The sequence below is a fragment of the Ciconia boyciana genome, chromosome 16, assembly GCF_034638445.1.
Source record: "Ciconia boyciana chromosome 16, ASM3463844v1, whole genome shotgun sequence".
In the NCBI taxonomy this organism is placed as follows: Eukaryota; Metazoa; Chordata; class Aves; order Ciconiiformes; family Ciconiidae; genus Ciconia; species Ciconia boyciana.
In genome coordinates, this window is record NC_132949.1 from 10,452,218 (window position 1) to 10,475,499 (window position 23,282).

Here is a 23,282-nt window from a genome sequence, read left to right on the forward strand (position 1 = left end):
GATAGAGCAGTGGAATTTTAAAATTCCTACATTAAGTAAACAAACTATGTGAAATCTTTATGTACAATAGCTGTTTTGCTGCAACATTGTCTATAGGCCCCTATACATCTTTTCCCAATGATTTTGCCACAGTATATTTCAGTCCTGGGCCTACGGATGTATTGTAAGAAGAATAAAACTTTCACTGGTTTGAGACCAGATTTACATTGTTTGGATATCAAAGTCTCTGATTTAAAAAGAAAAAAAAAAAAGGCTTTACAGATTTTGTATCATTAAGGCACTTGTCTGAGCAGTACCTTTTTAAAAGAAATTGTAATGCAGTGATTAAACTATTAAATCCCTTGGATATGATAGTTCAGAGCGTCATCCTTGCTGAAACGTCCCTATGCTGAGTAAAAGGGTCTCAATAGCATAAAAGGGGATCTGAACCTAATGTGTAAGTAAAAAGAAATAAATGATGCAGGGTGACATGAAACAATGTCCTGGCAAATCCTGGCTGGAACGTATGTTGGTAGAGAGGTAAGGAGTGAAAAAAACCCCATGTCAGAAGCTGGGCTACAGCATACAATAAAGAACAAGCGTAGGGCATTGCTACAGCTCATATTCCTCTTCTGGAAGGCTGCTTTATGTGTTGCCCAAGGGTGTATCTACACTGCTGCCACTGCGGAGGATAGCCCATGCAGTTCTACCCGAGGCAATCCTAAAGTGGTTAGCTCGGGGCCACTGCTGGCAGCGTGGCTGCAACTGTGAGCAGGCTAAGGTGGGCTCCAAAACCCACCAAGGTGGTGGGTAAGCGGTTTAGAGTCAGCCTGTGCTACGTGTCCTGCAATGGATACACTGCGAGCAGGAGCTGAACTAGCCTGGGCAAGTCTACAGGAACTGCAGTCATTATCCTAAACAGACATAACCTCAGAAATGCACTAAGATACTCTGGCTTCATAAGGGCTTGCTTCACCTGTGTTCTGTGAGTGCTTGCTCCATACGTAGAGTATGATACCTTGGTGAGCTAACTTAACCCTTTGTTTTTACAGATGGATTACCACATGTGTACTGTATTTATGTAGGAAATACAGAAGCCCTGTTCAAGTTCTTGTGGCATTTTCAGTAAAGATTGGGACTTCCCCCTGCATGTTAAATATCAGTTAACTGTCAGGTGACAAGTGCTGTCCATTGCTGGAGATTTGTGTTTGTAGATAGACTGACATTCCCTAAGAGAAGTGTCCAGATAATGATGATCTCTGCTCTCTGAAAAGAGTTAAAATTTACAGAAGTTTTTATTAGTACTTACAATTGTATATCCTTTTAAGGAACAAAAAATAATTGGCTTTTTTGAGAGAGGGAGAAAATTCAAGTAGGGAGTAGTGAGTTAAGTAGATTTTATTCTGTATACCATACAAGTAGAGATTAACTCTATGGTTGTATTTGTTGCATTTTGCAAGATTTTGAGTTTATTTAATGCAAAACACAAGAAACATACAGGAATTTTGTCTTCAGGTTTTATAATTTCAGTGTTTCAGCATGCTTTCAGATGTGTATCTTTCAAATAAGTATTGCATTCTCAATATTTTTTGTCTGAAGTTTTCATTGACAAAGAATCAAACTTTGCCTACTATTAGCAAATTATGTTGAAGTAGTCAGACAAAAGCAAGCTGTCTCAATTTCTGTTGTCTACAGGTATTGACTTTCAATTCCAGTGTGAAGCCTTGTGTCACTACTCAAAAGCACTCTTGTGGGTGTGACTAGTTTAATAAACTTGCATTCTTAAACTGCTGTCGTGCAACATACAGCTTTAAGAACACCAGAACATAGAGTCGCAGAAACAAAAAAGCCCTGTGGGCTTGTTCTACTGACAAAGCTTACTTTATTTAAAAAAGAAAAGCCATGGGTCATTTATATTGTTGTGTGTTTTGAATTCATCATCTGGTGTTTATCAAAAAGCAAACCTGACTCGTTTTGGTATGTTTGTTCTCTGTTCCTTAGGCTGCCTTCCAGGAGAATGTTGGGAGACAGGTATGGTAACTTTCCTGAATCTTCACTCATTAGTGCCTTGGAGGTTACTGTAAACGTGTAGTACCTAAAATCAAAATTCAACTCTGTGACTTCAGAGAAATTGAGTAAAAGGATGTCACAAAATAATTATTTTCGTTATCAGCAAACAGGTTCTTGTGGAATATTTTTCTGAGATGTGAGTTTTATTCTAGTTTTGGAAGCAAATGAGCTTTCTCGTAATTTTAAGTCATTCTGAAAAGCAAAATCAGCATGTATGACAGTCATTATACACCTTGCAAACTGCAATGCTCTTAAAGCAGGGAAAGCACGATTTTTTTGGTTATTCTTTTGTTTCATTGACGTTCTAGTTTTCAATAAAGTGTAACAGCTGAAGGGTGCTGCACAATCTTTGCTGTGGTTGGTGATACAACAATGAACTAGGCTGAAGAGTCTTCAACTCAGTATTTGGGTTTGCCTGTGTACCGTAATGCTACCATCTAGATATTTTGAGAAACCTGTTACTTTTGGAGGTACCTAAGTGCTTTGAAAAAAAATATTGTGGTAGGTTCCTATGTAACTTAGCAACATTTAAGTAGTTAAAATGCTCAAAAAACTTCGATTTGCAACCTTGGAAGAGAAGCAAATAGGGTAAAGACCTGGATTTCAAAGTTTCCTGGTTTCTTATCAGGAACTAATAAAGCTGAATATACAACTTAGAGGCAAAAAAAAAGAGGGGGAAAATGGTTCAGTGGTTCTTGTGACAGAGCGGGGCATGTGAGCATGGTTAAAGCAAATTTTGTTATCAATAAGCTATTCTTTAAGCGATCTGTGTTAAAATGCTGTCTAGCTTTCCCTGATATAATTCTTGAAGATCTCTGTGTTACGAGCTGGGATATTATTCCTTTAGAGCTACAGGTATTAAGCAATGTGTGCGTAGCTGGTGTGTGTATTTCTGGATAGAATTAGGTTAATAGCAGAGAAAGGGTGCAAGAAGATTTGGAGGAAGAGGGTAGGTATTTTTGGTGACCTGACGCAACTAGGTCTGTGATAAGTAGAAGCCAGTGTGATTCTTCCCTGGGTCTATAGTTTCTGCCCTGGAGAGGTTAGTCATCACACAGCAACTCAGCCCGATTCCAGTTCATGAGGTACCGAATGAAGTAAACACCTTACTGTGACTTCGGTTCCAGGTGAGATAGGGCTCCTGGGCGCTGCAGGTTTAGAAATGCTTCCATGCTAGCAAGAGTCTGGTGGAGTTTTTTATTTCCTAATCGGAGGGGTACGGTCTAAGTTAGTTTACAACCAGAAAGTTTGCTTATTGATTCTGCTTTGACACAAGATTCAAATTTGTCAGTGTTGGTAGAACACACAGCAATTTTAGCTTATATGTCAGCATGTTAAGGAGGAGTTTGCAGTGAAATAGTAAGTTTTCATGGCATGAAGAATGCTATCAGCCTCCACTTGGTTCCTGTAGAAGTTCAGAAGTTTTACTTACTAAACCATTCCTTACTGTCTAGAAAAATGGTTACTTAATCAGTGGATAGACACTCTGTAGTTCTTTACCTGGATGTAACGTGTTGAAAGAGACACCCTTTCTCTGAATTGGAAGAAGCTAAAACATATTCTCCATCTGAAGTAACAATGCTGATACTAAATAGATGGAGAAAGAAGTTGACCTTGCTTACTTCCTGGTTCCTGCCTGCTTCACCTTTGCAATTCAACGTGTCCTGAATCCGAGAGCTTCCTTTCGTGGCCTCAGAAAAATAAACCATTGTAACTTACACTTCATGTAAATGAAAACTTTGAAAAATTTGAAGAATTTTTTAAAAGTATAAATCATGAGAAATGCACATACTTCTAATGAGACAAACTTTTGTATTGGAGAAGTAAGTTTTAAGTGTTTTGACAGAATAGAAACTGTTAGCTTTTCCTCTGAAGTCTCTCTCCCATCGGCCATGACCTCTGTACTCTTGAACTTGGTTTCAGGAATTTTGCTGTCTCACTGACATGCACTGCGGCACCTTCGGTGAGATGGCATCAAATTGGCACGCTCACAGCCAAGTAATAAATAGCAAGCTCCAACTAGGAGCCAGAATTGAAATTGTTTACCTGTGATTTTCCTTATGTACAGTATGCATTCTTATATACTTAATTCTATGTCATCTTGTTTGGCTATAATTCATACTGAGGTATTTCTCATGTGTGCATTTTTCTCCCTAATCAGTGTTTCATTAGGCTTTTGAAGAGTATGTTCATTTCACCATTACTAGGGCTTGAAGATAGCCTCTTGGATAAGCCATAAATATTCTGTCTATCCTTCTTGGTACAGTCAGATTCCAGGCCTTGGTTTTTGGACTGTTGGCATTATGCTTCCCAGAATAAGACCTCCACAGTAGCTGACAACTTCCCTCTGCTTGCAGTATATACTTCTTCAATTATTCAGGCTTAGATCTAGAGATATTTTCTACTATTTTTGCATGGCTGTATCCTAATGTGGAAGGGATGAGTGAGCTGTAAACAAACAAAACTGTATCATATCCAGAACCTGTACTTCCACATAGCCTTATTGCTTAAATATCATATGATTGTCCCTTTTGTAAGTGAGCGTGGTGTCTTTCAGTTGGCTGTTTTCCATTTGTACTTAATTATGGCTTGTGGAGGCTATGCTGCCTCCTCCGTTCCAAAACACAGCCTTGCTGCGTAACACTGTATTAAATCAGACATAGCCAATCAAAATTCTGACTATGTGAATTGTATTGCTTATATAAAAAGGCAAATTTTTAGGTGGCAATTGCATATTTAGAAAGATAATTTATCTTCTAAAACCGGAATTTTTTGAGCAGTGATGTCAGAAATGTGATACTTCTGTAGGTTTCAATGTTTCAGGCTTTGCTGGGAACCAGTGTTCTTTTTAAAAACAAACAAACTAACCCTAATTTTTTAGTTCATTAATAAATAAGTCATATGTGTAAGTAGAAAAAAAATAGAAGTAATTGAACTCCCATGTATTCTACATGTGATGCATTTCTTGGTGCCTAAATCTCTAATTTTATACTTCATAAAACTCACAGCAGATACTTGTTCCTTCACATAAACTGAAAACATGTTTACATTTATGTAAACCTTCTTGTAGAATAATCATTTTTTGTGTACATACATAGTCATGCATTCACCAAATAAATATTTGGATATGACTTGAAGGTGTTAAGATAGCTATTGCATAGTTTATTACCTGCTGCTATTTACTTTGACTGCTTATCATTGACTTGTAACTGAAGCTAGATATTTTGCTGTTTATATATCCGATGTCCTTTATATCTTTAGTACAAGTGATTTTACTATAAATTAGAAATTAAATTGTATTTTTTCAGTGCTTGGAGAGTAGTAGGAAACTTGTTTTCAATGATGTTGCCAATTTGGAAAGTTTCTTACATTTTTAAATAATATTTTCTTATTTTTTTCCCTCTTCCCTATGACGTTTGTAGGGCACTTTTCCACACGGCATAGACATTCTAACTGCAGCTGATTATTTTGCTGTTGGTAACAGAGTTAACTGTTATCTGACTATAAGGTAAGTTTCCAAGCATTAGTTTTCCTAAACATGAGGGACCTCTTTTACATAATGAAATATTTGTCTGATTGTTTCACCTTACTGAACATTATGTTTATTAGTGTTGTTTTTGAATAAATTAAAATTTGATTTTTCGTATTTCTCCATCAAACTGCTTATTATGCATAAGACATGGGGAAAATGTGACCATGATTTCCTTGTCTATGTGGAGGAAGCAGCCAAGAGGCAATATTTGCAGGTGTCACAAAACTGTCTAAGCTGGTCAAGATTAGAGAAGACTAGGGGGTTTTGAAGAGTTGCAGTAAAAGGAGACACTGGTATGATGGGAGATAGACTCTGATGTGGGTAAAAAAAAAAAAAACTAATACCCATTTAAAAAAATACTTTGCACAAGTTGTTGAATTTGTGGTCTGTGCATAGACCTTTAACTTGAGTGCTTATATTTTTCATAGACAGCTCAGTGCAAATCTAACCACAGTATGCAGTAGTGTTTGAAAAAACAAACTGATCACTGCAGTATGGAGTCTGCAAAGAATGTAATGGGAAATACCGAAACTGATGTGGTGCTGTTATAAATCAGCGGCTTGTCTGGAATACTGTGTTCTGTTCTGGTCAGCTATCTGAAAAATACAATAATGCTGAAGTCAGGGGAATTCAGAGGCAAGCTGGGTGCACAGGATGACTAAAATGAACATAAGATTGCACTTCCTCATGAGAAGAGGAAAAAGACTGAGGGCTGGGTTCTAGCTTTAGTTGTCTAAGACAGACAGTCTAGCCTAGGTGTCTAGCCTCTCTCCATAGCCAATGCAAAGAGACAGGCACCTACAGAAGGTGATTCAGACCATTTTAAGATAGGTCAGATAAATTGCCCTATGGAATTGCATGTTGCTCAGAAGCCAACAGGTTAGAAAGGGTTGAAGAGATTATATTCTTGGGGAGCAGAAACAGCAAACAGGCATATGATGGTTTACGCTTTGTTGCCAGCTTTGTGACTTTCAATGAGCAGTTTTTTAAGATAATTAGCACTGGAACCCTCTATCCTCTCGTCGACTCTTTTTATTAATCTGTCCACCTCCATATTGTCCCTTTTGTGCATAATCACTTCAGTCTGTACATATCTTCACCTTTTACCTACTGTCGTTCTTCTGGGGTCCACACCCTCCTCCTACACTCTTCCCTAGAGCCTCTCTTCCCCAGAGCTCCCGCCTACTGAGCTGAGATGGGGAAATGCAGTGGCTTGGTGTTCGATGCTGCTCTAGATCCATATAGCATCAATGTGATTTTTGAAACTCTGGCTTTGGGTACTAGTAGAAAATTGAAAATATTCAAAATTGACAAAGCAATTTTTATTTTCTCTCTTTTGCAGTTTTGGCTTGGAGACTAATTATGTTCTTTCTCCTTACTTTTTGAGAGATGAATTGTTAATTTATTATTTTTTAAAAATACTTATTTATTACTCCTTTCATTGTGATTTCCAGGGTTTTTGTAGGAGTGTTACTTATCTAAGTGAAAATATTTTTACTGTTGATTTCTTTCTTCCACTCTTGTGCCTTTCTTTAAATCGTGCAACAGAAAGAATTAATTTATAAGTTCTTTATAAATAATCTTATGCATTTAGTAGCATGATTCCTTGAAACCATGTTCAGTGTTATTAATCAAACTCTTCTTTGTAAAGTTTTTGTCATCTCATTCATTATATTACTTTTAAAAATCTTCACCACTTTGCTCTTTGAGCAGGGTGTAATTATTTGGGTCAATACTTAATTATTTCCTTATTTTTGTCTGAGTCATATCAAAGGAAAAGTACATAAGCATATATTTGGGTGCAGAGAAACATGTATCATTATGATGTGGTAGGAAGAATGGACCTTTCTGATCGGTATGCCTTAGGGTGGTGTAATCATTTATGTAGCTGGAAAAAGCTGCTTGAGGTTCATATTCCAGATCTAGAATCTTTAGCTGTCCTTCCCCCACCCAGATAAAAAAATCCTGGGACACTTTGTATGCCAGCATAATGCTGCTATGTGAAAGGAAGCTGTGCAGGTGTGAAGGTTGGTACTACTAGATTCCTTTCAGCAATAAAAACCCAAAAAAGATGTGTCAGTTTCTACCAGCTGACTTTGGGGTTGGTTAATAAATGATGATATATTGTTGCAGAGAGGCAGTATCATATATATTTTTACATTTATATATATATGATATATATGTGTGTGTATAAATAATTGCTTATATCCTTTCAAATCTAAATATTTTTATGCAAGTTTTTCATGCTGGGTGCCCTTTCAAAACTTTTTGCTGATGTTCTTTGGAGGATTCAGCTCAAATATCATAATGTATTTCTGAGGATGGAAGGTAGAGGAAACCCAGTTTATAGGAACTGGGAGTAAAGAGATTATGTGATTCCAGGAGTTCTGGGCTTGGTAAAAGCAGAGTTAAGGAAGAAGCTTATTAATCTAAGTAGAGTGGGATACAAAAATCTTACCAGCAACATTATCAGGAAGGCTAGGCTTGTATCCAAGGCTACTTGCATTATATACTCAGTAGGGTACAAAAGATGAGGACTGTAGTTAAAGATAACTATAAACTAAAACTGAAAATGGGATTGGGCCACAGACATGGCCCAAGAGATCAACTTTGATGAGCTGGGCAAGGAAGTTCAGATTAAAACAGTTAGAAAGAATGGTGAGTGCTAAAACTAGGATCCAAGAAGCAACTACGAAGAAGAGAGGAGAACTCAAACGCAGGGGAAGTGTGTCTATTATTGTATGTTCTTCCAGAACAGAAAAAGGAACTAAAGAGTAATGAATTTTATAATTTCTCTGCTGGCATCAACAACCAGTTAAACCAACTGTCTAATCCCCCACAAGGGCTCATAGCAGTATTAGGTAGTACTTCTATATCCTGTATTGGCTGAAGTGACTGAGGTCTGTGCTGTGGATTTAAGGATTCCTACTCTTCTGATGAATTACATAGATATCAGTATGGTAACATGAAAGAGTATTTGGTTTTTGTCTTTGTTTTGCTTCTGATTACACACAGATATTAATGGAACACTATTATGGTTGCAAAGTTAATCACTCAAAAGATAGGAAAAGGTGAAATTAAGGTAACCCATGTGTCCTTAATTTCGTCCCTTTGTGCATGCCGTTTTGACACAAACACATTCTACTGATTGTTTACCTTTCCAAGATTATTTAACATACATCAGATGTACTGAAAAAACATTTCACTTAACTTCTGTTGACCTTAGCTTTCAATAGTTGATGCTTCTGAAGATTGTAAAGCAAGTGTGGCTGTAAAGTTAGGTAATTATGCAGGCTATGTAGATAATTAATTCTGGTGTTCCCTTACATCTTAAGTCTTGACTTTGCAGCTTTAACATTTTTTGTCAGAATTGACTTTTTGTGTATGATTGATTTTTTTAAAAAGGACAAATTGAAAACCCATATTCAATTTTGGACCATTGTATTTATGAAGATGTAGCATATTTCTATAACTTAATTTTTCTGTGTACTGTGGATTACATCATTAATATGTTTCTCCAATCTGAAATAATTTTGTAAGTTAATATACACATCTAGATTTTCTAGAATGTAACAATGGGAATTGAATGGGTTCTTTTGCTTTTCATTGCTGTCAAGCTTTTTGTATGTATAGTAGTTTTTATAAAGAATCTGAAAGTTTTACAAAAGCGATTTAAATTTTTTTCAATAACTAAAATATTTCCTATTGTATTATTTTATTCAGCTGCATCTCATTTAGGAGAAGGCATGTTTAAGTAATTTTTTTGGTTGCTTTAAAACTAAAGGATTTAAATCTTTGGAGTAGCTTGTGTTAAAATGCACACAGATGTTGATTCTGTACTCTCTATATATGGACATTTCTTTTTCAGTGTGTATATTGCTGGCTTTCCTGAGTATACACAGCCAATGATTGATCATTTAGTTAACATGAAGATTAACCACTGGGATAGGTAAGTTCATAAAGTCTAATTATTAATATCCAGGAACTGACTGTTCTGCATATCATGCTTTCCCAGATTATTTCAGTGAATTTTACTTATACTAGAGTTTGCAATAGCATTTGACTGAAGAAAACTGGACAAGTAGTAAGTGATGTCATCTATACCTCCCTAGCATATTGTCACTTAAAACATGTTTATGAATTTTGTCTTTTTCCCATGACCTCAATCTGTTAATAGATTAATAAAACACATTTATATGGTATATAGTGTATGTGAGGGGTAAACACCATCACCATACAATTATCATAATTAAAGTAGATTTCATGCATAGAGATGGTGCTTAGTCATATTCAGTGTTCAGGAAGATTAAAATGTGTACATATAACACAAATGAGATTATATCAGTGCTGATAATAGTTTGCATCATGAGAAATAATAATAGTTTACTGTAGTGTCCTTGCCAATGCATAGAATGAGCCCTCAGGTTCTACCATCCACACTTATGGGGTTTTTTTGTCTCTTTCAGCAATAAGTTCTATTCATATAGCTAAAAGCTAGCTGTAGGCTGTCTGTTTGGTCCACTGTTTTGTTTTGTTGGCTTTTTTTGAGGGGGGGAAGCATAGGATGGACAGAGAATACTGTGATTTTTAATATTGCTGGGGTCTTTGTTTTGGTTGGGGACAGGAGTCCCTTCCTGACGTTATGTTTTTTAATACATTACTTCTACTAACTTGCTAACCCAAAAAAATCCAAAAATGCATTTTTACATCTTCAGTGTTATTCGAGATCTTTCAACCAAAGCTCTGCATAACCTTACTCGACGGGCTCCTGAATACATGGCAAATGTGGGTAGGTAACAAATAAGTTCTGCATAGTGTGCCATATCGTGTTCTAGCTTATGTAGCAAAAATGTATTAAGATGATTTAAACATACACCATGACATAATAAGATTTCCCCTGCAACTTAATACAGTGTAGTGACACTAAAATTATAAAATACTGCCAGATCTTTTTTTTTTTTGTCTGGGGACTGGACTTTAGTTATCTGGCTATACTGGACCCTACCAGTTCTGAGATGAATAAATGGGTGTAGTTCTGTTGCAACAATTCAGGCCGCTAGCCCTCAAATTCCTAGCTTTTGCTTTGTTGATATGGCTTTGATGTCATAAAGGGGGGAGGGATCTGTTTTGTCTTGTCCAGTCTGACATCTTCAGAAGAATTCCTTTTTGACTGTTGTGTGTGTAATCAAATGTTTCTTAGCACAAATTTGGGATCCTTTGCTCGGCCCACTCAAGATTCTGAGGATGTACTAGCTGCTTTTTAATATGGCTGAAAGACAGCAGCTGACACCCAGGTGAATCTGTAATTACAGATCTTACCTAGGCTCCCTGTTAGTGGACTAGGAAGGTGGCAGTTTACATTGAAGTAAAATGCCATGGAAGTACAAGCCTCATTTCCCTTACTGCTCAGCCAACCCAATGCCTAATCGCACGTATGCCATTTTATTTACTCCAAACAGGGAGGTAGTTGTGAGTACAAAATTTCTTGGTGTGGTTTAGTATGCTTTGTCAGAATTTACTTGTATTTTTAAAACTTGGTTTTCATATAATGGCCAGGATATTTTGGCCTGACTTTCCAGAAATGGTTTCCCATGTTATTTCTAGGCAGACGTGATTACATTTAGAACTGTGATCTGTCACTATGCTTTGTTTAAAAAAAATAAATATATATATATATATATATATATATATATATTTAATCTCTTTCAGTTTTGCCAAGACTTCTACCTTTATCAGTGGGCACAGATCTGCACACACGCCATGGGGCAATTCTTGCCTGTGCTGAGATCACCCATGCACTGTGTAAACTAGCAGAAGAGAATAATAGGTATAAATGCAAGATTATCTTGACTATAAATTTTCCTTTCATGTCTGGTCTATTGAAAGCTTCTTGAGTATAATTATGGCAATCTCCATCTTACTGAACTTCTTTTCCATTGAATTTTTGTTTGTTTTGATCAGTCACGCCAAGCCTTCACATTTTATTTAGTGGTGTTATAAACTTAAGTCTAAATTAATCATCAGGAAAGTGAGATCATTTGCTGCCTTACTTGGAGAGTTCAAAGTTATCATTTAAATATAGATTAAACCCCCTTTTCCCATAAGTATGCTGTCTTCCTGGTGAGGGGACAGTCTTTCATCTTCAGTGTTAGAGAAATACCTTCTCAAGCAGCTTGTTGAGTTGGACTGATATAGTTGTTGCTGCTGAATGCTGGTCCAGATAGATATATATATATATGGGTGTATGTGTGTGTACACACACACACTTATTACATATAGGTGGTGTAGCCAGAATAATTGACAAAATTATTTGGAGATGTCTTTGCTTTAATGTTGTGATTAAAGAAAGGAGTCATTTACCTTTTCTTTCTTTCACAAGAATCACATGTGAAAAATGTTTGAAAGTCTTTATTGCAAAAACTAGAATTTGGAAGTTACGTTAGCAGTAGAATTTTATACTAGCATGACTTAAATTGGGATCAACGGCTGTTTAAGATCAAGGCAACGGAAAATAAGACTCCAGAGTGCAAACTTCACTGAAAATAAATACAGTTCTGCAGGAGTCATAGGTATATGTACACTGAAGAAATATCTTTTAAAAAAACCAAACAGACTTTCTGGGTCATTTCCATTCTAAAAGTTGGATAATTACACTCTGATTAACCTTTTTTATTTTATTTCTGAGAACATTCTGATGCAGTCATACAAAGATATCTAAAGTGGTGACGTCCAACAAATTTAATGTTGTGATTGTTTGTACAAGCTAAACATACTGATATGAATTCAAATAATAGATATCAGAAGTCTGCACTGATTTTTATGGCTTTAATTATTGACAAATAGGAATTGTATTTCCCAGCAGTGTCTATCAAAAGAATTTGTGTTAATCTTAAGAGTTCCCCTTTCAAGTAAGTTGAAAAGTTAGAGAAAAGATGCAGAGCATTTTTAGTAGTAGGAAATACTTGAAATTGATAGAAGTGTTAGAATCCAAAAATACAACTGAACCAAGAAGGGTTATTGATGTATTACTGATTATAATGTTATTAGTAAGTGACACTAATTTTTTTATAGTCCATTAAGAATGAGTTTGCTACATGATAAGGAAAGAACTTATGTTATTATGTTTGCTGATCTATTTAAAATTAAATATTGCATATTTATCTTGAGCATAATTTGGAAATCAAATGATTGTTTTTCTGTTTGAAAGTACAATGAAGTCATGGAAGAAAAACTATTTATAGCATGATTAGGAAACCAGTCTTAAAAATTTTTGTATACCTTTACAGATCTATAACATATTATTTCAATGAAAAATCATTGGAGGGACTTAAGCAAATCCATCAAGAGGTTTGTAGCAAGTATAAATGTGTCTTTTAACCTGGTATGTTGTATTATTTTTAAACAAACATTTACAATTGAGACAGCTGTTCTCCACCTTCCTCTTCCCCTTGCCAAAAGTAAACCATCTCACAAATACAAATTTGGATACATGCTCCAGACTGTCTGATAGCTACATGTCCTTGACCCTGTGTCTTAACTCCAGTATAATTTTGTATTTGATCCCTTTCCGTTCTGCCAGCTTCTTAGGTAAGCCGCTTTCTCTGGTGCTGTCAGTTACAGTTCTGAAATACTGCATGGGGTTTTGCTGTGGTTTTCTTTCCCCTTCTATTTTATCTTCCTTTCTGTACATACTGACTGGCCTTGCAGATAGATGTATGGCTGTTGCCTTAATGTGACCATGTTCAAGAGAGATCTCCTAGTGAGTCCATTCTCTGTCCTTTCTGTTTGTTTTTTTCTTACTGTATTGGGATTTCATTGCTAAATCCTTGCATCCATAATTTACCTGTTTATAGACCTTGAAAGTCATATTCTGTATTTCAACTTATGCATTTGTCTTTACTTATGACAAATGAAGTCTTGTCCTGCTCATAGCAATTTAAAATGCTATGAACATAGAACGGAGATAATTTTGCCTAACTTTTAATTTTAAGTCATCCCATGTTATTGTTGTTTTCTTTTGGCTCCTATTTCTTCACCTTATGGAACAGACAATACTTCAGCGTTCAGGCTCCTACTAATTTTCTACAGTATCTGTAGTACCTTTAGTCCCAGTTCCAATATGCTAACGCTGTCAGGATTCACTAGTTATCCATTATGCTTTAAAGTACATAGGTGCTTGCTTAATTCTGTGCATAGGTGAAAGCTGCTGCTACAGGTTGAAAAAGCATCTTTGTCCTTGTTTAACTTTCTCATGTTGAGAAAGTTTTTTCTCATGCCTGAAAGCTTGATCAGCAGTATCTGTACTGTTACAATGGCCTTAATTTGTTATGATACTTTCCAGTTTCTGCTGTTGTCTGTTCTTACAATTAATCTGCAAAGTTGGTGTAAACACATTCTTTTTAAAAATCTATTTTTTCAGTTTTTACTACATAGAAATTTTATAATCTCTGATTTTTGAAGACGGCCTGCTGTAATGTTAACAATGAGAATATTTTTCAGTCACATCTGAGCTTTTGTTTAAGTTTTTTCTGTTTAAACTGTAGCTAACAAAGTTATTTTCAGTTTTCAGACAATGCAGTATATCATCATTTTAAAAGGGCCAACTGTGGAAAGCAAATGTATTTTAAAAAGCCAAGCTAGCTTACAGGGTACGTGCAGGAGCAGCTAGGATTTGGAATTAAGAAAATTAGTGCCTTATGAATGTGTTAAATTGATTTTCTTTGAATATAAAATTCAAATGGTTATAGAGAGGTTTTTTAAAAAAGATTTTTCCTTTGAATTTTATTTTTAAAATAATCCAAAGTGTTGCATAGCTCACAGCATATAGACGTTGCATGTGAGGAGGAAAAATGAAAACACTTGTATCAAACAAACTCTGCTAATATTAATGTTTGTTGCTTCTTCCCCCCCCCTCCCAGCTTTGCAGTCGGCAATTGTACAGGTAAGAAAATGGATGCAAAAAAATTATTTTTCATATTGGAAGGTATCAATCAGAAGTAATGAAAACAGTAGGATCCTAGGGGACTTTTGGGTTTGTACAAGTTAGTTACACCTACCATAGACTGCCAGTCTCTCACAGTTCATCAGAATGCAACCACATGCATTCCTTTGGCTTTGTCTACCTGTTACAGAGGCTGATGTTGTTTTATAATGGTTGTGGTGTTTAGAGAGTGTGATTCACAGGCATGTTAGATTAATGGGAAAGTGGTAAGTACTGGTCTCAATGTTGTGATAGAGACAGTTAAAGAAAGGAAAGAATGTGAAACAGTATGCTCACTAGTCTACGGCTTCAGCAGTGTGTAATAGATTTCTTTCCCATTATTCACCTGTACTGTAGTGCTTGTATGGTTCAAATATGTCTACAGAAATGACCTTTAACTAATAAGTTAATGAGTCCAAAATTTATTTATTTTTTTTTAAAAGGAGCTTCTATCTAAATTCTAGAATTACTTTCTTCATCCTGTGTAATGAGTAGGCCAGGAGTATTACAGAAGGTTCAATGCAATTTTTCAACTCTTGTGCCAAAGAAAATGTAAATGAGTTTTCACTGAGTTGTTTTTCACTTCCTATCTATTGAAGCTTCCAGGAAATACAGGGAGTTTGCCTAAGTAACTGTTAAGTAAATGTGAATTAAAACTGGTATGTGACTTCAGAGTTTGTTTCTAAATTTGAGGAAATCAAAACATAATTAATGACTTGTATTCCCTAATGATTGTATATGCGAATGAGGGTTTTTTCTGCTTTAACTGACAAATTCTTTGAGCTTTTGGGCAGTTTAGTTCACTTCTTTGCACGTGACATATCTGAAAACAGTAAACGTTAAGTAGTTTCTTGTGTAATTATTAATTATAATTAAAGAATTTCTATGTAAGTTTTTGTATCCTGAAACGTTCTGAAAAAATGTTAAAATTTACTTCTTGAGGGTCATACACACTGATGTGAAACTTCCACTCCGAAGTTAGCTTGTACTGGCGGATGGTTTTAATGCTGATACTGTATATTAGTGTCTTTGTGGGTGGCTGTCTTGGCTCCCATAAATTCTTTAATGTCAGGGTGGAGCTTGGGTGTAATTTGTTTTTGTCATAATGTGCACTTCTTGCACTTAATGGTATTTATAAGATGCCTACAGAAATGTTTTCATTCTAGATAAGACTTCTAATTCAACTCCAAGCAAAATTGATTCACTGCTGTTTACTCTAATACTTAGGCTGAGACAGAGATGTCTACTATAATCCATATTTTAAAATATCGGTATGCATAAAATATTTTAAAATAGGACAAGAAAAATAAACTAGGTTATAAAAACAAACCAGCACTTTGAGTATTGCTGGGCAAGCATTTAGGTGAAACAAGCCAAACTTGTTTCGCGATGACTAATTATTGCACATAATATTCCAAAGATTTCCATTTGAGAAATTGCTGCCGGGAATTTTCAGTGTAACAACATCTTGTAGGAATGTTGAAAACCTGTGTGTTTTATTTGTGTTTCTAGTTTTTAAACTGCATTAACAAAAAGCATCAGGCCACATGTCTCAACTGTTTATTAGATATTTTGCTTTCACTTCTGGCAACAAAATAGCTGTCTTTTTGTGGACCGAATGGATTTTAATGCTTTGATCAAGCTGTTTTCAGAAATTGCATTGGCCTGTGAGAAGGGGAAAAGGAAGTAAAGTGTAAAAATGCTGTGGTGTGTTTTGTTTTTGTTTTGGTTTGGTTTTGTTTTTTAGGGGTTTTTTTTTTAGTTGTAATTTATAAATTTTAAGCTAGAAAATGGCTTGTGAGTTTCTTGATTGTCTAATGCTTAGGATTCCATTGAATCCATAAGTACCTCAAGTCAAAAAAGATAAAGCCAAAGTGCTGTAGTGGAGACTTTAATTTAACTAACCATCTTACATTGTTAAGCAGCTCTTGTAATGTCTTTAACCTGATCTTGAATGATGGCCATGAATCCATGCATTGAAGGCCATGCATCCTTCAGACAGGATGCAGTCCAAGTTTTGAGTTATACTGCACAGTCTCTCAATTTTGAATATACTTGAAGCAAATTTGTTTTCAAATTATTTCAAATTTGTTTATGCTAATCATAGAAAATCCTGTCCTCTACTGTGTTAACATTTTTTTTTAAAATGCAAGTATCTTTCTGTCTTCCTGTATAAGTCCTTTTCTGGGTTTACCATAGTATGCTGAAAAAGGAGAATGCAAGTCCAGGCACATCAGTATGTACTTCCTTCCATTAGTCTTGATTCTGACACATTTGATGCACCAGTTTGTCTTGAGGAGCTGGTTGGTTTAAGCATTTGCATGTGCACTTCCAGTTGAGTATTGCGCAGTGAGCCTGATTTTCTGTATTAAATGGGCACTAGTTATAGCAAGTCCCCTGCAAACCATGCCATTTAAACAGAGTATTTGTCCGTTGTGCCTGTTTTGTGCTATACATGTTATAGAGTTATAAAAATTGAGATATATTTGCTTTAAACATTACTTTTGTATATAAAAACCTAAGACACAAACTTGTGGCATCTGTTGCCTTAAGCTGTCTTACTTGGGACAGGAAGTCAGTCTGCCAGTTTAAACACGGTGTTAGTGGTCAGCCTGATTTATATTATGCTTCCACTGAACCAGCATGGTTAGTATCTTTTTTTTTGTAGCAGATATATTTCTGTGGTGCATCTAAGACCTTGTACTAGTTCACAATATGAAAAGTCCTCAAGAAAAAAGTATTTTTAATAGTAGTTCTGTTAAGATTATTTAAAAATGCATCATCTGATACAAGGTTCTTGACTGAATATTCAGCTGAATAGATATTCAGAATTTTTTTTTTACCTCCTTTCTTGTAGCCAGTTCTGAGTCTGATAATGTAGGTCTTAACACACAGAGTTGGGTAACATGATAATTTAGGGACGGATACGGAAGTACTGCAGATAGATATGCTGGGCTGCTTCCAGGTAGTTGCACTGCACTTCTGTATTTCAGCAAATGTTCTATTTATTGGGCCTTCAGGGTTCCCATCAGAGCTGGATATGACAGGATGCACAGTGTTTGTTAGCAACTCCCACACTAGATGATTCAGTGCCATGTGCTACATGCTGAGTTTTGCTCTGATCTCATTCTTGTAACATATGAAGAGACTGGCTGCATGTATTACACAGTCAGCTATGTGAGACTAGCAATTTTAGGTTTTTAGAATAGTAGCTAGTGTAAGTTGTACTGTCATCTTCAGAGTTTCAACTTTTCCAGAAGAGTAAGGTAGCCTGTAGGTGTTGACAGGTGCTAGGCAAAAGAGAAACTCATTTCAAAGACCTTTAAGGTTGCAACTAATCTTGATGGTTTCAGGGCAAATGTGTTTCTTGGCAGTCATCTACGTAAAAGAGGTTTTCAGGCATATTAACTTAATCAGCAAATAATTCCAGCCTTGCAACAAAGCTCATCTTAACAATTCTTCCAAGTTTAAATTATTTTTGCATCCAGTAGCATGATGGTTCTAGGAGATCGTGCTATACTATGTTCTGAAGAGTTATAAGGTGAAATTCTTTTGCTACTAACTGAAGTCACTGGGAAAAATCTTACTTCCATAGAGCCAGGATTTCACCTGTAGTCTTCTGGTGTTAGAATACAATACAAAACGTGTACAGTCAGCATATGAAGTTACAGTAACCTAAAAATAGGTGTTTGTCAGCTTAATAGAGTTTATTCTCTGTATCTTCAAGGGATGACCATAAGAGCTTTATTAAATACACAGACTTTTTCATCTGTGCTCAAAGGTCTCTCTTTCCTCCTCTATGTACCATGTGATAAAGCCATTTTGTACTTCTAAAGCCCAGTAAGTGTACAACCTGGACATTTTAAGATAGCTCAGTTCTATTTGGGACAGAGTTCCCGTGGAAAATAGTTGGTTACTGTTCATATGGAGATGTAATACTTATTCAGCAGGTGTTCTTAGCTTCCTGGAAATTGAGTATTTGCAGTTGAATCTCTGCAGCTATTCCAGTAGTTTTAACTTCAGGTTTAAATGTTTATGAAAACGTAGATGCTACTCAATTCTAAACAGCTTCAGTTACTGTTATTTTTATAATCTTAAAGATGAATTCTGAACTTCTCACAAAAGCAGGTTTTAAATAATTTAAAAAAAAAAAAATCCACAAAAGTACCTTGAACTTCTGTATGCACTGAAAGCAGCACTGTCATTGGCTCTGATTCAGGCCTACATAATTTTAAAATAGATACCAGCATTCTTAGGTCAGTAATCTTAATTCATTGGTTCTACAAGGGATTATACATTTTGATTATATTTTCCACAAATAAATTGTGACTCATCCTAAGACATTTCCAGGAGAGAAGCATTGCTGTGGAACTGCACATAGGAAGGAATGCTTAGGAGCTCATGGAACCTGGGCACTGCATCAGTCAATTTACAAATTGAATTAATAATAAAACTTTGAAACAGGTACATCTAATAATGTGATGCAATTTGTGGATGTGTATTTGGAAGAAAAAAGAGAGAATACTGACTGTACAGCAAAATTCAGATACTCTGAATTAGGTAGATCTGTATCTTTTTAATTTAGTGAAATACCATAGAGCAAGATAAAGTTAATAGAAAGATGCGCATCATGTTTGACAAACTAAACACTGACTGAGGAAAGATCTAGGATTATGATAGAATTCTCAGTTCTTAAAATTGAAATATGTATGAGCTGTGGAAAGGGGAAAAAAATTTAGATATATTGATGGACATACTGTGATGTCTAGGCAAGAAATAACTTGAAAAGTTTTGCAGAGAAGAACACATGGTATCACAGTGCCTTCAAAGATAGATTTGATTATAGTTTCTGCGTTACGTGGAAATCTTACTATGCAAATCACTGTCACCATTCTTCATTCTTGCACAGGGACAACAATCCTCAGTGAAGCTCTAAACTCTGAAATTAAATTGAGTTGATGTAATGCCAAAGGAAGGGACAGCTGTCAAATTATTAACATAAGAGTAGCTTTAAATGGCCTGACTTCCTTATTGGCAGCGTGAAGAAGTGGAGAAGAGCAGCCTTTATGACTCAGTTCTTACTTTGTAGTTTGAACAGAAGTCCGTATCTGAACCCTTGCATCAGCAGACTCTGTTGCACACCAAACAAATTTACAAGATCATTATTTTATACTCATTTGCAGTAAGACAACAGACAAAAGGCAAGGAATGGGTGAGGACAAAATGAAGGGAAAAGAAACGTTGAAGAGGAAGCAAGCCTTGCCACATCACTCTTCTGTTTTTGCTGCTGTCTCAACTCCTTGCATCACTTCTTTGTTTTCTAATTTAAATTTTTTAGAAGCTGGAGAGCAGACATGGCAGGAAGGTGGGGTAGATAATACAAAGACCTTATCAACATGGGGATGTGGAATCTGTGCTTGCTTCCTATGATGATAAACTGAGCTGTGGATTATTACATTGAGCTTAATATATTGATTGTCGAAAGCAAAAGTTTCTCAATTAAAGGAAGTGCTGATCTATGGCAAATGAGAACGTTGTCGAGTTGGCATCTCTGCATTACCTGAAAAACCAATGAAAATGTTGAGCAGTCAAAAACCCAGCGCATGTTACAGGAGGCACCTACTTGTACGGAATGGAAAAACTTGTTTAAAATGTTTAGGCTTTTGAAGCTCATATAAAAGGATACATTGGAGAACAAAGTTCTAAGAGTTGTTAGGGTTGCTAAGTTTGCCTTCTGAGCATAGCTACTAATTTTATTGTGGGGAGGGAGGGGGAGAGGAGGGAAGGAAAGGTTTTTAAAAAAAAAAAAAAAAACCCAAGCAAATAAACAAAGCCTTTGTTGTTCCTCCCCCTTGCTGGGAGTTTCTGCCAGAGCACGGCCATACAAACAGGTGATTAAGGGCTTGGCACACCTCAGGGAGGAAATATTCCAGCAGAAGTGAAGGGAGACAAGAATAAGGAGCCAAGGGAGGAAGTATCCAAAGGAAGGGCAGGGGTCAAAGGTTCATAAAATGGAAAAATTTAGCCACAGAGGATGATGACACTGAGCAGAACACCCTAAGCAGTGCTCATGGCACCTTGGGGACATCCATGTAACCAGCAGACATTGCTCAGCAGGGTGAGGAGATGTCTCTCTGCCCAGAGACGTGAGAGGTCGAAGAATGGAAACAGGCCCTTCCACTTCCAGGACGCTTCTCCCTCTCCCCACTTTCTTCCCAGTTTGGACTTTCTCCTCCTAGTGCTGTCAGCGGCCAGGCTAATGTTCAGACAGGATAACTGGGCTGGATAAGCTTGAAGTCTGAGCTGGTGAGACCATCCTTATGTAACACACACTTACTTCAGGAGGGTCTGAAGCATCTTGAGCCATTTGTTTCTCTCCCTTTTCTGATGTGTTGGAAGTTTTTACCCCCTTGCTTGTGGTGATGAATGCAAAATCACCTGGGAGGGGGCTTTGGCAGGGAAGGAAAGGGAGAGTGAAGAGAGAAGCGTGAGAAACTTCACCAGGAAAGTTAAGCCAGTTAACATTTGTGAAAATGGGAACTGGTAAGTGAAGTTTCCATTTAATGTTCCAGAGACGAAGATTTTGTTAAAAAATTGCATGTAATTGTTTTTCAGTTGTGGAAGTCAGAAGCTCATAGAGGCTGTATGACTGAAAAGTCCTGTGGCAAGTCCCACAGGTTTGGAATGCTTCTGAAGCAAGTGAAAGAAAAGCAGAATGAACTTGACAGTCTTTTATTATTCACATTAAAAAGTAGAAAGACTGGGACTGCATTTTTGCAAGAAGAAAGTTAAATATTCAGGAAGGTTTTGTATAAATCATACTGAAGTCAAGACAACAGTTGATTTAAAAAGAAGTATTTTAGAGTTGGTCAAATACAAAACTACAGGTATTTTGTGATCTGCTTTCATTCTGAAATGGTTTTGAGGGTTTTTTTTCTCACTAGGCAATGCACTCGGATTGCTTGTGATAGGTTGTTCTCTGAAGGCTCTGTTTCTGCTTTGCAGGGGTTTAGGTGGAGAACTGATGAGACCAGCTGGTGAGTGTGAAAGCAGAAAATGTGCAGTAATTAATTCTTCTGTTTACTTTTTTCCAGTTTGTCTTGCATATGTTGTGTTGAATGCATAAATAAAGTATGCACAGTAATTAAAAAAACACAAAGTTTGGAGGCCAATCAGAAGACAGGTACACCAGAACATTGGTTGCCAGCACAATTGTGAATAACCCCGTTTGTATAGGAGTTGGAGATAGTTCTTAGTTTGATGTCACGGATTTTCTCCTTCCGTTGTTGCACACAGTGAACTTTCTTCAGGGTTGAGTTGGCTTCCTTCATCGATTTACTCAGATTCCTCTCCAGAAAAGATGCGATCTGTCCATTAAGGCAGATGTCTTCATGTAACTAACAATTTTATCATGATATGTATGTGTGCAAAAGTGAAAAATAAAGACCATATAAACAAGAGTTTGTGGAAAGGGTGGTGTCACAGAAAAGACGATGGGTGTTCACATGGATTTTGAAGATTGTTATATACAGAACCACTGTAAAAAGGAAGGGCATTGCAGGAAAAAGTATCCATCCAGGTAGCCTGGGTGGATAGGGAAATGATGCCAACTTGAGTTTCCTCCTCATGGGTTGAATGAAGGAAGTGCTACATAGCAGATTCCGGCTTTGAAGATGTGAAGCCATCCAAACTTATAGAATTTTCACTACCAAGATGGGAGGGTGATCAAATAGAAGGTGTGAAGGGGGCAAGGGGATTTCTGTAGTCTTTCAGTGAGTTTACAGTCTTGTGACATGATAATGCAGGCTGAAAGAATAGATAGGGTTTTTAAATGTATTTTAAGCAGCTGAGTATTTCATAGTATTGGAGAAGCATAAATGACAGTATTTTGGCATGATACAACTGTGTAGGTGGAATAAGAGAAGAATGGAAAATATTCCACAAATTGCCTGCATGTCTAATGAAGATGATGGTCTGAACCACAATAGAGCATAAAAGAAGCATAGAGAACTAAGGAGGAACCCTAAGAGACTTGGGTTTAGTCACATTGTACTTAACCTTGTCTGTGAATAAATATTAGAACAAAGAAGCTGACATACAATATTGAATGGAGTTTGAGCACAGGGAGCCTGATTGTGTGACATTACCATAGTGAAGACTGAGTTCAAGAGTAGATTTGGAGCCCAGTAAGTTGATTATAAATGAAGAAGAAGATTAACTGTGTACAGAGCCCGGAGTAAGATTCAAAGATTAAGTTGTGGGAGGAGAGGAAAACAAAAAGGTGGCATTACATAGTAGCTTGTTCTGTCCTCTCCCTTCTCTCCACCAACTCTCCACTAACTCTAAAGCAGTCAGATAGTGAGTATGGATGTATACCAATCTGTTTTATTTGAACTGATCACCAGGAGGTGAAAGATATATTCCCTAAGTGCTGAGTTTTAATTTGAGCAATGCAGTCAATCTATTGTAAAAGTTTGCAATGTTTACTGTCTTAATCTGTATTCCTCAAAACAGCCTTGAAACACTAAAAAACCATACTATTCTGAAAGTGGTTTTGTAAGTTTAGAACTCATTTAACTTTATAGATTTAAAATAATAAGGACTTAATTATTAAAATGACATTTTCTCATATTTTGAGTATCAAAGGAAATAAAGGTGCATCCAGTTTTATAGCTCCTAGCTCTGTGCAGTGGACAGGTGCCACTCATTGAAGGGCCAAAA

At 36.4% G+C, this 23,282-nt stretch overlaps 1 protein-coding gene across 2 annotated transcripts in view; it reads left to right on the forward strand.

Annotated features, from left to right (window-relative positions):
- TBCD (tubulin folding cofactor D) overlaps positions 1–23,282 on the forward strand; it is a 134,303-nt gene that overhangs the window by 69,519 nt on the left and 41,502 nt on the right. For both annotated transcript variants that reach the window (XM_072880770.1, XM_072880771.1), the window contains exons 17-24: positions 1,981–2,010; positions 5,472–5,557; positions 9,450–9,530; positions 10,297–10,370; positions 11,291–11,408; positions 12,868–12,928; positions 14,500–14,522; positions 21,567–21,598. In XM_072880770.1, the coding sequence (XP_072736871.1) occupies positions 1,981–2,010; positions 5,472–5,557; positions 9,450–9,530; positions 10,297–10,370; positions 11,291–11,408; positions 12,868–12,928; positions 14,500–14,522; positions 21,567–21,598 (505 nt within the window). The remainder of the gene's footprint in view (positions 1–1,980; positions 2,011–5,471; positions 5,558–9,449; positions 9,531–10,296; positions 10,371–11,290; positions 11,409–12,867; positions 12,929–14,499; positions 14,523–21,566; positions 21,599–23,282) is intronic.